Source organism: Oncorhynchus mykiss, unplaced genomic scaffold (assembly GCF_057628025.1).
Source record: "Oncorhynchus mykiss isolate SJ-2025 unplaced genomic scaffold, ASM5762802v1 scaffold93, whole genome shotgun sequence".
Lineage (NCBI taxonomy): Eukaryota > Metazoa > Chordata > Actinopteri > Salmoniformes > Salmonidae > Oncorhynchus > Oncorhynchus mykiss.
In genome coordinates, this window is record NW_028322092.1 from 1,497,201 (window position 1) to 1,513,744 (window position 16,544).

General features: G+C 45.5%; 1 protein-coding gene across 1 annotated transcript; it reads right to left on the reverse strand.

Annotated features, from left to right (window-relative positions):
- Positions 1–5,525: 5,525 nt before the first annotated feature.
- Positions 5,526–10,367, reverse strand: LOC149970158 (G protein-coupled receptor 4-like). The gene is made up of 3 exons (XM_090228572.1): positions 10,181–10,367; positions 9,824–9,877; positions 5,526–9,386 (listed from the first exon to the last, which is right to left on the reverse strand). The coding sequence occupies exons 1-3, from the start codon at positions 10,344–10,346 to the stop codon at positions 8,437–8,439; spliced, it is 1,170 nt and encodes a 389-aa protein (XP_090084698.1). The 5' UTR covers positions 10,347–10,367; the 3' UTR covers positions 5,526–8,436.
- Between the last annotated feature and the right edge of the window lie 6,177 nt (positions 10,368–16,544).

Below are 16,544 nucleotides of genomic sequence, written 5' to 3' on the forward strand. Positions count from 1 at the left end.
GATAATATCATCAACCATGTGTAGTTAACTAGTGATTATGATTGATTGTTTTTTATAAGATACGCTTAATGCTAGCTAGCAACTTATCTTGGTTTACTGCATTCACGTAACAGGCTCCACTCCACTCCTTGTGGAGTACAACGAGAGAGAGGCAGGTCGTTATTGCGTTGGACTAGTTAACTGTAAAATTGCAAGATTGAATTGAATTGCAAGATTGAATCCCCCGAGCTGACAAGGTGAAAATCTGTCATTCTGCCCCTGAACGAGGCAGTTAACCTGTTCCCAGGCCGTCATTGAAAATAAGAATGTGTTCTTAACTGACTTGTTAAATAAAGGTATAAAAAAAACATCTGCCCAAAAATACCGATTTCCGATTGTTATGAACTTGAAATCAGCCCTAATTAATCGGCCATTCCTATTAATCGGTCGACCTCTAATATGCATACACCTTTTTGGGTGAAGAAGCTGTTAGTTTTATATTCACAGACTTGATGTGCTGGAGTACAGGCAGCTACTTGAGAATAAAACAAACTTACTAGTGATATTCCACCAGACTTTTATAGGTCAGTCACAATGTCTAGGTCCGTCAGACTTAACACCAATATGTTGAGACAATGATGAAACGTGATAACAGTCCTCCACCACACACAAATGCAACAAATGAAATATTGTGCAAATACTTCAGAAAAATGACTTCCTTGTCACTAATGTTGAAATTGTGGGGTTACATACAGTGCCTGTCAAAAGTTTGGACACACCTACTCATTCAAGGGTTTTTCTTCATTTTTACTATTTTCTACATTGTAGAATAAATGGATGACATCAAAACTATGAAAGAACACATATAGAATCATGTAGTAACCAACTACATAAAAGTTGTAAATAAATATTTTATATTTGAGATTCTTCAAAGTAGCCACCCTTTGCCTTGATGACAGCTTTACACACTCTTGGCATTCTCTCAACCAGCTTCATGAGGTAGTCACCTGGAATGCATTTCAATTGACAGGTGTGCCTTGTTAAAAGTGAATTTGTGGAATTTATATCCTTCTTAATGCATTTGAATGCGTTTGAACCAATCAGTTGTGTTGTGACAAGGTAGAGGTGGTGTACAGACCTTACTGTGAAATGCTTCCTCACAAGCCCTTAACCAACCCTGGTAGAGGTGGTATACAGACCTTACTGTGAAATGCTTCCTCACAAGCCCTTAACCAACCCTGGTAGAGGTGGTATACAGACCTTACTGTGAAATGCTTCCTCACAAGCCCTTAACCAACCCTGGTAGAGGTGGTATACAGACCTTACAGTGAAATGCTTCCTCACAAGCCCTTAACCAACCCTGGTAGAGGTGGTATACAGACCTTACTGTGAAATGCTTCCTCACAAGCCCTTAACCAACCCTGGTAGAGGTGGTATACAGACCTTACAGTGAAATGCTTCCTCACAAGCCCTTAACCAACCCTGGTAGAGGTGGTATACAGACCTTACTGTGAAATGCTTCCTCACAAGCCCTTAACCAACCCTGGTAGAGGTGGTATACAGACCTTACAGTGAAATGCTTCCTCACAAGCCCTTAACCAACCCTGGTAGAGGTGGTATACAGACCTTACTGTGAAATGCTTCCTCACAAGCCCTTAACCAACACTGCAGTCAAGAAAATAGTGAAGCAAATATTTACTGAATAAAAGTTTAGAAAAGTAACACAATAATGAGGCAACATACAGGGGGTATAGGTACCGAGTCAATGTGTGGGGGTACAGGTACCGAGTCAATGTGTGGGGGTACAGGTACCGAGTCAATGTGTGGGGGTACAGGTACCGAGTTAATGTGTGGGGGTATAGGTACCGAGTCAATGTGTGGGGGTACAGGTACCGAGTCAATGTGTGGGGGTACAGGTACCGAGTCAATGTGTGGGGGTACAGGTACCGAGTCAATGTGCTGGGGTACAGGTACCGAGTCACATGCAGAAGTCTAAACTGTGCAAAGTAGAGTTCAGGAGGAAGTCATTGTGTCAAAGTCATCCATTCTGTTACCAACATGGGATTCTATTCAAGGTTGTTGTGAAAGGGGAGAAATCATGAGCAGAGAGCCTCCAACCCTGAATACCAGCCTCCTCCACTGTTTAAATGCCCAAACACACAGCCCATCAGGACACACGTCTCTTCGTCCGAAGAGGAGTAAGGATCGGACCAAGATGCGGCGTGGTAAGTGTTCATGACAAATTTTAATAAGAAAAGCCTGAACACTATGAAATACAAAACAATAAACGATAACATGAAATAAACCAAACCGAAACAGTCCCGTGTGGTGACAAACACTGACACAGGAAACAAACACCCACAAACCAACAGGGAAACCCAGGCTACCTAAGTATGATTCTCAATCAGAGACAACTAACGACACCTGCCTCTGATTGAGAACCATACTAGGCCGAAAACAGAAACCTAAACATACAAACACAAAACATAGACTGCCCACCCCAACTCACGCCATGACCATACTAAATAAAGACTAAACATAGACTGCCCACCCCAACTCACACCCTGACCATACTAAATAAAGACTAAACATAGACTGCCCACCCCAACTCACGCCATGACCAACACTAAATAAAGACTAAACATAGACTGCCCACCCCAACTCACACCCTGACCATACTAAATAAAGACTAAACATAGACTGCCCACCCCAACTCACGCCATGACCAACACTAAATAAAGACTAAACATAGACTGCCCACCCCAACTCACGCCATGACCAACACTAAATAAAGACTAAACATAGACTGCCCACCCCAACTCACACCCTGACCATACTAAATAAAGACAACATAGACTGCCCACCCCAACTCACACCCTGACCAACACTAAATAAAGACTAAACATAGACTGCCCACCCCAACTCACACCCTGACCATACTAAATAAAGACTAAACATAGACTGCCCACCCCAACTCACGCCCTGACCATACTAAATAAAGACTAAACATAGACTGCCCACCCCAACTCACACCCTGACCAACACTAAATAAAGACAACATAGACTGCCCACCCCAACTCACACCCTGACCAACACTAAATAAAGACAACATAGACTGCCCACCCCAACTCACGCCCTGACCATACTAAATAAAGACAACATAGACTGCCCACCCCAACTCACACCCTGACCATACTAAATAAAGACAACATAGACTGCCCACCCCAACTCACGCCCTGACCATACTAAATAAAGACAACATAGACTGCCCACCCCAACTCACACCCTGACCATACTAAATAAAGACGAAACATAGACTGCCCACCCCAACTCACGCCCTGACCAACACTAAATAAAGACAACATAGACTGCCCACCCCAACTCACACCCTGACCAACACTAAATAAAGACAACATAGACTGCCCACCCCAACTCACGTCCTGACCATACTAAATAAAGACAACATAGACTGCCCACCCCAACTCACACCCTGACCATACTAAATAAAGACTAAACATAGACTGCCCACCCCAACTCACGCCCTGACCATACTAAATAAAGACTAAACATAGACTGCCCACCCCAACTCACGCCCTGACCAACACTAAATAAAGACTAAACATAGACTGCCCACCCCAACTCACACCCTGACCATACTAAATAAAGACTAAACATAGACTGCCCACCCCAACTCACACCCTGACCAACACTAAATAAAGACAACATAGACTGCCCACCCCAACTCACGCCCTGACCATACTAAATAAAGACTAAACATAGACTGCCCACCCCAACTCACACCCTGACCATACTAAATAAAGACTAAACATAGACTGCCCACCCCAACTCACACCCTGACCAACACTAAATAAAGACAACATAGACTGCCCACCCCAACTCACACCCTGACCATACTAAATAAAGACTAAACATAGACTGCCCACCCCAACTCACACCCTGACCAACACTAAATAAAGACAACATAGACTGCCCACCCCAACTCACACCCTGACCAACACCAAATAAAGACAACATAGACTGCCCACCCCAACTCACACCCTGACCATACTAAATAAAGACTAAACATAGACTGCCCACCCCAACTCACACCCTGACCAACACTAAATAAAGACTAAACATAGACTGCCCATCCCAACTCACACCCTGACCATACTAAATAAAAACTAAACATAGACTGCCCACCCCAACTCACACCCTGACCATACTAAATAAAGACTAAACATAGACTGCCCACCCCAACTCACGCCCTGACCAACACTAAATAAAGACAACATAGACTGCCCACCCCAACTCACACCCTGACCAACACTAAATAAAGACAAAACATAGACTGCCCACCCCAACTCACACCCTGACCAACACTAAATAAAGACAACATAGACTGCCCACCCCAACTCACACCCTGACCATACTAAATAAAGACTAAACATAGACTGCCCACCCCAACTCACACCCTGACCAACACTAAATAAAGACTAAACATAGACTGCCCACCCCAACTCACACCCTGACCATACTAAATAAAGACTAAACATAGACTGCCCACCCCAACTCACACCCTGACCATACTAAATAAAGACTAAACATAGACTGCCCACCCCAACTCACACCCTGACCAACACTAAATAAAGACAAAGGAAAATAAAGGTCAGAACGTGACGACTGCCTGCTGACCCCTTTGAGTCCTTCAACCCGTCTCTATTGATCAGACTGAGTCCTTCAGGTAAACCCATCTCTATTGATCAGACTGAGTCCTTCAGGTAAACCCATCTCTATTGATCAGACTGAGTCCTTCAGGTAAACCCATCTCTATTGATCAGACTGAATCCTTCAGGTAAACCCGTCTCTATTGATCAGACTTCTCTTACTGTTATATATAGTTATTACAACTATTCACAAATAACAAGACATTTCCACTGTACAATTTCTAATGCCAGAGAAAATCATTTGTTTTCACTTAGGCTCTCTTTCAGGATGTTAGGTCTTCGTGTGTAGGCACCTTGATCTCCCTGTTCCTGTGCGTTCTCCTGATCTCCCTGTTCCTGTGCGTTCTCCTGATCTCCCTGTTCATGTGCGGTCTCCTGATCTCCCTTTTCCTGTGCGGTCTCCTGATCTCCCTGTTCCTGTGCGTTCTCCTGATCTCCCTGTTCCTGTGCGTTCTCCTGATCTCCCTGTTCCTGTGCGTTCTCCTGATCTCCCTGTTCCTGTGCGTTCTCCTGATCTCCCTGTTCCTGTGCGTTCTCCTGATCTCCCTGTTCCTGTGCGTTCTCCTGATCTCCCTGTTCGTTCTCCTGGAACCCGTTGAGGGGTCTCTCACGCAGCCCTGTCAGCCCATCAACCAGACTGTGTCTCTGGAGAAGGAAGGCTGCCCAACATGCCTAGTCATTCAAACCCCTATCTGCCCTGGCCACTGCGTCACCAAGGTACAATGAACAAACTGGCTCTAACTCTGACCACTTTCAGTGTCCTCTTTTTTTAAAGGGACTCCGGGAGAGAATGGGAACAAAAGAGGAGAAAGAGTGATCTCAAATATCCACATTATCAGTTTATTGAAGGAAACAAGTCCATATTTTTCTGAAAAGCTGCAATACAAGCCCAACACAGATAGCGCAATGCAGAATAGGGCTGTGTACAATACAGTATGTCATGTATTTTATATAAAAAAGCAAGGCATGTACTCTTCACATTTTAACTACAACAATAAAACAATACATTTTTTAACCCCCTTTTTCCTCCCCAATTTCGTGCTATCCAATTGCGATCTTGTCTCATTGCCTCCCCCGAGCCCGTTGGGGAGTTGCAGCTAAGGTTGCATCCTCCGAAACATGACCAGCCAAACCGCACACCTTAACACCCGCACGCTTAACCCGGAAGCCAGCTGCACCAACGTGTCGGAGGAAACACCGTCCACTGGCAACCGAAGTCAGCCTGCAGGCGCCCGGGCCGCCACAAGGAGTCGCTAGAGCGCGATGAGCCAAGTAAATCCCCCCCCTGGCCAAACCCTCCCCTAACCCGGACAATGCTGGGAAAATTGTGTGCCGGTAACTTGGGACTCCCGGTCGCGGCCGGTTATGGCACAGCCTGGAATCAAACCCGGGTCTGTAGTGACGCCTTAGACCACTGCGCCACTCGGGAGGCCCGTAAAGGTATAATTTTAACAAAGAAAAGAACACTGTTAAAGCTTCGTTTCGATCCGATAATTTGAACAAGGAGTTGATAGGAGTTATACATAGTGAATCGTACAGATACAGTCCATTAGTGGTTATAGTGTAGAGGAGGCAGGGTAGCCTAGTGGTTAGAGTTGATAGGAGTTATACATAGTGAATCGTACAGATACAGTCCATTAGTGGTTAGAGTGTAGAGGCGGCAGGGTAGCCTAGTGGTTAGAGTGTAGAGGGGGCAGGGTAGCCTAGTGGTTAGAGTTGATAGGAGTTATACATAGTGAATCGTACAGATACAGTCCATTAGTGGTTAGAGTGTAGAGGCGGCAGGGTAGCCTAGTGGTTAGAGTGTAGAGGAGGCAGGGTAGCCTAGTGGTTAGAGTGTAGAGGCGGCAGGGTAGCCTAGTGGTTAGAGTGTAGAGGAGGCAGGGTAGCCTAGTGGTTAGAGTGTAGAGGAGGCAGGGTAGCCTAGTGGTTATAGTGTAGAGGGGGCAGGGTAGCCTAGTGGTTAGAGTGTAGAGGAGGCAGGGTAGCCTAGTGGTTAGAGTGTAGAGGCGGCAGGGTAGCCTAGTGGTTAGAGTGTAGAGGAGGCAGGGTAGCCTAGTGGTTAGAGTGTAGAGGAGGCAGGGTAGCCTAGTGGTTAGAGTGTAGAGGAGGCAGGGTAGCCTAGTGGTTAGAGTGTAGAGGAGGCAGGTAGACTAGTGGTTAGAGTGTAGAGGGGGCAGGGTAGCCTAGTGGTTAGAGTGTAGAGGCGACAGGGTAGCCTAGTGGTTAGAGTGTAGAGGAGGCAGGGTAGCCTAGTGGTTAGAGTGTAGAGGCGACAGGGTAGCCTAGTGGTTAGAGTGTAGAGGAGGCAGGGTAGCCTAGTGGTTAGAGTGTAGAGGAGGCAGGGTAGCCTAGTGGTTAGAGTGTAGAGGAGGCAGGGTAGCCTAGTGGTTAGAGTGTAGAGGAGGCAGGGTAGCCTAGTGGTTAGAGTGTAGAGGAGGCAGGGTAGCCTAGTGGTTAGAGTGTAGAGGAGGCAGGGTAGCCTAGTGGTTAGAGTGTAGAGGAGGCAGGGTAGCCTAGTGGTTAGAGTGTAGAGGAGGCAGGGTAGCCTAGTGGTTAGAGTGTAGAGGAGGCAGGGTAGCCTAGTGGTTAGAGTGTAGAGGAGGCAGGGTAGCCTAGTGGTTAGAGTGTAGAGGAGGCAGGGTAGCCTAGTGGTTAGAGTGTAGAGGCGGCAGGGTAGCCTAGTGGTTAGAGTGTAGAGGAGGCAGGGTAGCCTAGTGGTTAGAGTTGATAGGAGTTATACATAGTGAATCGTACAGATACAGTCCATTAGTGGTTAGAGTGTAGAGACGGCAGGGTAGCCTAGTGGTTAGAGTTGATAGGAGTTATACATAGTGAATCGTACAGATACAGTCCATTAGTGGTTAGAGTGTAGAGGCGGCAGGGTAGCCTAGTGGTTAGAGTTGATAGGAGTTATACATAGTGAATCGTACAGATACAGTCCATTAGTGGTTAGAGTGTAGAGACGGCAGGGTAGCCTAGTGGTTAGAGTTGATAGGAGTTATACATAGTGAATCGTACAGATACAGTCCATTAGTGGTTAGAGTGTAGAGGCGGCAGGGTAGCCTAGTGGTTAGAGTGTAGAGGAGGCAGGGTAGCCTAGTGGTTAGAGTGTAGAGGCGGCAGGGTAGCCTAGTGGTTAGAGTGTAGAGGAGGCAGGGTAGCCTAGTGGTTAGAGTGTAGAGGAGGCAGGGTAGCCTAGTGGTTATAGTGTAGAGGGGGCAGGGTAGCCTAGTGGTTAGAGTGTAGAGGAGGCAGGGTAGCCTAGTGGTTAGAGTGTAGAGGCGGCAGGGTAGCCTAGTGGTTAGAGTGTAGAGGAGGCAGGGTAGCCTAGTGGTTAGAGTGTAGAGGAGGCAGGGTAGCCTAGTGGTTAGAGTGTAGAGGAGGCAGGGTAGCCTAGTGGTTAGAGTGTAGAGGAGGCAGGTAGACTAGTGGTTAGAGTGTAGAGGGGGCAGGGTAGCCTAGTGGTTAGAGTGTAGAGGCGACAGGGTAGCCTAGTGGTTAGAGTGTAGAGGAGGCAGGGTAGCCTAGTGGTTAGAGTGTAGAGGAGACAGGGTAGCCTAGTGGTTAGAGTGTAGAGGAGGCAGGGTAGCCTAGTGGTTAGAGTGTAGAGGAGGCAGGGTAGCCTAGTGGTTAGAGTGTAGAGGAGGCAGGGTAGCCTAGTGGTTAGAGTTGATAGGAGTTATACATAGTGAATCGTACAGATACAGTCCATTACCCTGCATCTGTCCTACCTGGAGCCTTCTACTACACTATCAGTCATGGTCATAGTGTTGGTGACCTGACTCTGCTCCTCGTCACCCATGAGCTTGCCGAAGCAGGGGAAGGCCAGAGTGTCCTTAGCTCCCTTTCTCATGAACACATAGAGTAGGGGATCCACAAGGGGGCTGAATCTCTCAAAGAGGGTCCCGATCTTTACATTTTCTCGGCCTGTTACCCCTGATATCAGATATTGTATGATGAGGGGTAGGAACAGGACTGTGTAATTGCCGAGCACAAGGGCCAGGGTACCAATAATCCGTCTCTGTTCGACAGCTGGCACAGAGATGGAGACGGACAGAGCTTTCAACGTGCCCACGAGGAAGAATACGAGCAACGGAAAGGGTATGAGGAGGTTAACTGCAAACAGAATCAGTTTCCTCTCGAGAGTCGGTGTGAGGTAGAACACGCAGATTTGGATGAAAGGGATAACCCAGATAACGGAGGACATTATGAGCGAGTATTTGATGTTACGACGAAAACGGTACCAGAGAGGAAATGCAATCACAAGATATCTCTCCAGAGCAACACATACCATGAAACTAATGCTCGCACTGATACCGAAGAAATCAATCAAAGGTACAATCGTTTTCCAGGTACCAGACGGGTTGAACGGCCTCATGCAGATCTGAACGAGATCTGCAATAAGAAGGTTGATAACGTAGACCGGAGCGATGTGATCAGCTCGGATCAGGAAGTACATGGCATAAATGGACAGACAGATCAGAGGAAAGCCGATGGAGAACGTTGTCCACTGTACGACGGTTTCAACGATGCTCCAAGTGGACGGGACGTCGTCCGTCACATTGTAGAGGTTTTCTCCAGCCATCCTTGGTGGTGCTTGTTGTTGCAGGAACAGGTCGATGGCAGGGTTCTTCAGATTCCCGAGTTCAAGGGCCTTAATATTTTCCTGTTGTGCTCCTACACTCAGAGAAAACAAAGTGAAATAGCTGCTGTTTTACTCTATAACATCTAAGATCCCAGTCATGATTCTTTAAAACAGGTCTAGTTTTGAGCTCAACGATGCATCTTTACTCTAAATCTAAAAGCATTTCCCTTCTAAAGAAACAGGAAGTATGCTCAATATACTTCTACGTTCTGCATATTTTTAGTAAAACTGAACATGTAACACAAAGTAGAGCTGTCAAAGTGCCTATAGACATGAACCTTCTCACATTGTGTAAATGTTAGGATGCCTTAAAACGTCTCTTCTTTATGCAATGAACTAATCAATTGAGCCGTTACTACGTGTTTTAATGAATATCATATAATAGAAAAAAACGAAGTCATCACGTGAAGCACAAGAACAGTTGAAATAGCCATTTAGCAACCATGTGGAATCTACAGTATTGTCTTACCTGGTGGGTCAATTAGATTAACTGGCGTTCGTCTTGTAGCGCCTATCAAATCAACTAATTATCAGGAAGTGGAAATGCAAGTTAGAAACGTGCCATTCTTTTTTACAGCACAGATACAGATACAGCATAGATACTCTCAGATACTCACAGATACAGCACAGATACTCACAGATACAGCACAGATACTCACAGATACAGCACAGATACTCACAGATACAGCACAGATACTCACATGTACTCACAGATACTCACAGATACTCACAGATACAGCACAGATACTCACTGATACTCACAGATACTCACAGATACAGATACAGCACAGATACTCACAGATACAGATACAGCACAGATACTCACAGATACTCACGGTGCACACCCAGTGACAATACAGCATGTACGTCTGAGCCTTAAATACTGTGAGACAGGAAGTCCACCACTCCAGGATGTCAAAAGTCATTGCACAATTTGTGTTACTGTAGCATTTGTCTTCGATAGCTGATTGGTCAGGGAGATCATGTGACATTACTACCAGTGGTTAAAAGATCCCGGACCTAATCCATTCCACACTAAGTTTCTACTTCGATGTATTTCAGAATGACAACAGGAATGTGACATCTGACGTGTAACATAATACACTTCATGCACACATCTTATAATATGCATTAGAGGTCGCTTTCAGCTTCCTGTGTGAACCGGAAGTGCCTTAAAATGACGTCATAGGTGCCGTTTCAAAGGGTTAAAAAGGTCAGATCTTTTCAAAACTTAATATGTGTGATTAGGCAACCCCCATGAACTGTAAGTCAGTCATTTCTCCCAACAGATGTCTAAGAAAAGCTCTCACACACACACACACACACACACACACACACACACACACACACACACACACACACACACACACACACACACACACACACACACACACACACACACACACACACACACACAGCAAGGATGGAGTGACAAAGTGCGGTGCTTAAAGACACACAGAGCCTGCAATGGCATTTCCATAATCTCTAGGCTGTGCCGAGTTCAACGAGATGCCCCGCTTGACCGTAACTCGCTCTGAGTGCAGCGACCGTGAAAAAACGTAGGCCCAAAATGAAGCCTGGCCCTAAATGTAATTTGCTTTTGGGTGACAGTGAGAGAACCGTTAGGGTGAGAAGCACAATTCGACCTCAGGTACGTTCCTGAGGTCCTCCCGATCCGTGCAAGCCTAACCTTGACCGTGTGGCATTAACCCTTAACAGTAAAACAGGGTTTTTTTGGTCTCACAGATTACAATGACTTCTCTCCCCATAGGAATACATTGCCTGCTCCTCTAAAGTCAACCTGAAGCCTATGTAGGTTATGAATGCCTTATGAACCTGTCTTCAATGACAGTCCATCAAGCCACTATGAGGTCTACCTGTGTCGATTCTAAGCTTCCTGTAGCAACCGGAAGTGGTTAAAATCACCCTAAACGTGTATATCCATACCCTGCCTGCAGTTTGACAGACATAGTGCATTCAACCCTGTGTAAATCAGTTCTTAACGTAAAGACTTAAAACTCAGGATTCTGTAAAGGCATACCCCAATGAGGATATGTGTTGACTTATAGCTTCCTGTGCCAACCCGAAGTGCCATAATTGGTGTCACAGGGGCTGTTTCGAAGGGTTAAAAAAGTCAGATCTGTCCAAAACTTCATATGTGTGATTAGGAAACCCCCATGAACTGTAAATCAGTCATTTTTTCCCATAAAATTTCAAAGGAAAACTCAATCACACACACACACAGCTTGGAAGGAGGGACACATTGGGGTGCGTAGAGACATACACTGCCTGCATTAGTTAACCTTGTTTGAACTATTAACCTTTTGTAACTAGGGGGCAGTATTTTCATTTTTGGTTAAAAAACGTTCCCGTTTTAAACAAGATATTTTGTCACGAAAATATGCTTGACTATGCATATAATTAACAACTTTGGATAGAAAACACTTTAACGCAAAGATATTGTCTGTGAGTGCAACAGAACTGATGTGACAGGCGAAACCCAGATAAAAATCCAATCAGGAAGTGAAACCGCCTCATGCCAATGACTCCTTATATGGCTGTGAATGAGCTACGAATGAGCTTACGTTTTCCACGTATTCCCCAAGGTGTCTACAGCATTGTGACGTCTTTTTACGCATTTATGTTGAAGAATAGCTGTAAGGGACCATATATAGCAAGTGGTCACATAATGGCTCCCGCAGAAAATCTTGCGTAAAGTACACAAGTAGCCATTTTTCCAATCGCTTCTTATGAGAAACCAATTGTCCCGACGGGTATATTATCGAATTGTTATATGAAAAACACCTTGAGGATTGATTGTAAACAACGTTTGCCATGTTTCTGTCGATATTATGGAGCTAATTTGGAAAACAGTACAGCGTTGTAGTGACCGCATTTTCCGGTCGATTTCTTAGCCAAACGTGACGAACAAACGGGAGCTATTTCGCCAACAAAAATAATATTTTTGGAAAAAATGAACATTTGCTCTCTAACTGGTCTCCTGAGTGAAAACATCCGAAGTTCTTCAAAGGTAAATGATTTAATTTGGTTGCTTTTCTTATTTTTATTATGCCATGATAAACTTACACAAATGCTTGTCTGCTTGTCTGGCATATTTCGAAAAACGGTCTAGAAAGCACTTTTTAAGGGTGTGAAGTTTTTTCAAAATTTTTGCTATTTTTGACTTTTGACTTCCGGTGCCGTTTCAAAGGGTTAAAAAGGTCAGATCTTTCCAAAACTTCCTATGTGTGATTAGGCCTCAACCCCCATGAACTGTAAGTCAGTCATTTCTCCCAACAGATGTCTAAGAAAAGCTCTCTCACACACACACACATACACACACACACACACACACACACACACACACACACACAGCAAGGATGGAGTGACAAAGTGCGGTGCTTAAAGACACACAGAGCCTGCAATGGCATTTCCATAATCTCTAGGCTGTGCCGAGTTCAACGAGATGCCCCGCTTGACCGTAGCTCGCTCTGAGTGCAGCGACCGTGAAAAAAGTAGGCCCAAAATGAAGCCTGTCATTTCTCCCATAACATTTAAAAGAAAAACTAAATCACACACAGCTTGGAAGGAGGGACCCATTGGGGTGTTAGGGTTAGGGTTGGGTTAGGGTTAGGGTTAGGGGTTAGGGTTAGGGCTTAGGAGGGAAGGAGGGACCCATTGGGTAGTAGAGACATACACTGCCTGCATTAGTTAACCTTGTTCGAACTATTAACCCTTTGTAACTAGGGGGCAGTATTTTCATTTTTGGATAAAAAACGTTCCCGTTTTAAACAAGATATTTTGTCACGAAAAGATGCTCGAATATGCATATAATTAACAACTTTGGATAGAAAACACTTTGAAGTTTCCAAAACTTCATGCCAATGACTCCTTATAGGGCTGTGAATGAGCTACGAATGAGCTTACGTTTTCTACGTATTCCCCAAGGTGTCTACAGCATTGTGACGTCTTTTTACGCATTTATGTTGAAGAATAGCCTAGACCAGTTAACCCACTGTTCCTAGACCAGTTAACCCACTGTTCCTAGACCAGTTAACCCACTGTTCCTAGACCAGTTAACCCCCTGTTCCTAGACCAGTTAACCCCCTGTTCCTAGACCAGTTAACCCACTGTTCCTAGACCAGTTAACCCCCTGTTCCTAGACCAGTTAACCCACTGTTCCTAGACCAGTTAACCCACTGTTCCTAGACCAGTTAACCCACTGTTCCTAGACCAGTTAACCCACTGTTCCTAGACCAGTTAACCCACCGTTCCTAGACCAGTTAACCCCACTGTTCCTAGACCAGTTAACCCACTGTTCCTAGACCAGTTAACCCACTGTTCCTAGACCAGTTAACCCACTGTTCCTAGACCAGTTAACCCCCTGTTCCTAGACCAGTTAACCCCCTGTTCCTAGACCAGTTAACCCACCGTTCCTAGACCAGTTAACCCACTGTTCCTAGACCAGTTAACCCCAATGTTCCTAGACCAGTTAACCCACTGTTCCTAGACCAGTTAACCCACTGTTCCTAGACCAGTTAACCCACTGTTCCTAGACCAGTTAACCCACTGTTCCTAGACCAGTTAACCCACTGTTCCTAGACCAGTTAACCCCACTGTTCCTAGACCAGTTAACCCACTGTTCCTAGACCAGTTAACCCACTGTTCCTAGACCAGTTAACCCCCTGTTCCTAGACCAGTTAACCCCTTGTTCCTAGACCAGTTAACCCCCTGTTCCTAGACCAGTTAACCCACCGTTCCTAGACCAGTTAACCCACTGTTCCTAGACCAGTTAACCCACTGTTCCTAGACCAGTTAACCCCACTGTTCCTAGACCAGTTAACCCACTGTTCCTAGACCAGTTAACCCACTGTTCCTAGACCAGTTAACCCCCTGTTCCTAGACCAGTTAACCCCCTGTTCCTAGACCAGTTAACCCACCGTTCCTAGACCAGTTAACCCCCTGTTCCTAGACCAGTTAATCCCCTGTTCCTAGACCAGTTAACCCACTGTTCCTAGACCAGTTAACCCCCTGTTCCTAGACCAGTTAATCCCCTGTTCCTAGACCAGTTAACCCCCTGTTCCTAGACCAGTTAACCCACTGTTCCTAGACCAGTTAACCCCCTGTTCCTAGACCAGTTAACCCACTGTTCCTAGACCAGTTAACCCCCTGTTCCTAGACCAGTTAACCCACCGTTCCTAGACCAGTTAACCCCCTGTTCCTAGACCAGTTAAACAGTTACAGATTTCCAATTGTTTTGAAAACTTGAAATCGGCCCTTCCGATTAATCGGTCGACCTCGAATATGCATACACCTTTTTGGGTGAAGAAGCTGTTAGTTTAATATTCACAGACTTGATGTGCTGGAGTACAGGCAGCTACTTGAGAATAAAACAAACTTACTAGTGATATTCCACCAGACTTTTATAGGTCAGTCACAATATCTAGGTCCGTCAGACTTAACACCAATATGTTGAGACAATGATGAAACGTGATAACAGTCCTCCACCACACACACACAAATGCAACAAATGAAATATTGTGCAAATACTTCAGAAAAATGACTTCCTTGTCACTAATGTTGAAATTGTGGGGTTACATACAGTGCCTGTCAAAAGTTTGGACACACCTACTCATTCAAGGGTTTTTCTTCATTTTTACTATTTTCTACATTGTAGAATAATATGGATGACATCAAAACTATGAAAGAACACATATGGAATCATGTTGTAACCAACAACAAAAAAGTTGTAAATAAATATTTTATATTTGAGATTCTTCAAAGTTGCCACCTTTTGCCTTGATGACAGCTTTGCACACTCTTGGCATTCTCTCAACCAGCTTCATGAGGTAGTCACCTCGAATGCCTGTCTATTGACAGGTGTGCCTTGTTAAAAGTTAATTTGTGGAATTTCTGTCCTTCTTAATGCGTTTGAATGCGTTTGAACCAATCAGTTGTGTTGTGACAAGGTAGAGGTGGTGTACAGACCTTACAGTGAAATGCTTCCTCACAAGCCCTTAACCAACCCTGCAGTTAAGAAAATAGTGAAGCAAATACTTACTGAATAAACTAAAGTTTAGAAAAGTAACACAATAATGAGGCAACATACGTACAGGTACCGAGTTAATGTGTGGGGGTACAGGTACCGAGTCGATGTGTGGGGGTACAGGTACCGAGTCGATGCGCAGGGGGACAGGTACCGAGTTGATGTGTGGGGGTACAGGTACCGAGTCGATGCGCGGGGGTACAGGTACCGAGTCGATGCGCGGGGGTACAGGTACCGAGTCGATGCGCGGGGGTACAGGTACCGAGTCGATGCGCGGGGGTACAGGTACCGAGTCGATGCGCGGGGGTACAGGTACCGAGTCGATGCGCGGGGGTACAGGTCCGAGTCGATGCGAGGGGGTACAGGTACCGAGTCGATGTGCGTGGGTACAGGTTAATGGAAGCAATTTGAACATGTAGGTAGGGCTAAAGTGACTATTCATAGATAATAAACAGCGAGTGGCAGCAGTGTAAAAACAATTGTTAATTGTTCTGCAGTCTTATGGCAGTAGTAGAGAGAACAGTCTTTGACTTGGGTGACTGGAGTCTTTGACAATATTTTGGTCCTTCCTCTGACAACGCCTGGGTTGAGGTCCTGGATGGCAGGAAGGTTGGCCCCAGTGATGTACTGGGCCGTACGCACCACCCTCTGTAGCGCCTTATGTTCGTATGCCGAGCAGTTACCATACCAGGCGGTGATGCAACCGGTGAGGATGCTCTCGATGGTGCAGCTGTAGAACTTTTTGAGGATCTGGGGACCCATGCCAAATCTTTTCAGTTTCCTGATGGGGAAAAGGCGTGGTCGTGCCCTCTTCACAACCTTCTTGGTATGTTTGAACCATTATGGTTTGTTGGTGATGTGGACACCAAGGAACTTGAAGCTCTCGACCCGCTCCGCTACAACCCCATCGATGTTAAAAAAAAAGGTGGGCCCTTTTCTTCACAAGATTTGACTTCACGCTGACCTATCGTCCAGGTTCTAAGAACACCAAGGCCGATGCCCTGTCACGTCTCTACAATTTGTCAGTCTTCGATAGCTGATTGGTCAGGGAGATCATGTGACATTACTACCAGTGGTTAAAAGATCCCGGACCTAATCCATTCCACACTAAGTTTCTACTTCGATGTATTTCAGAATGACAACA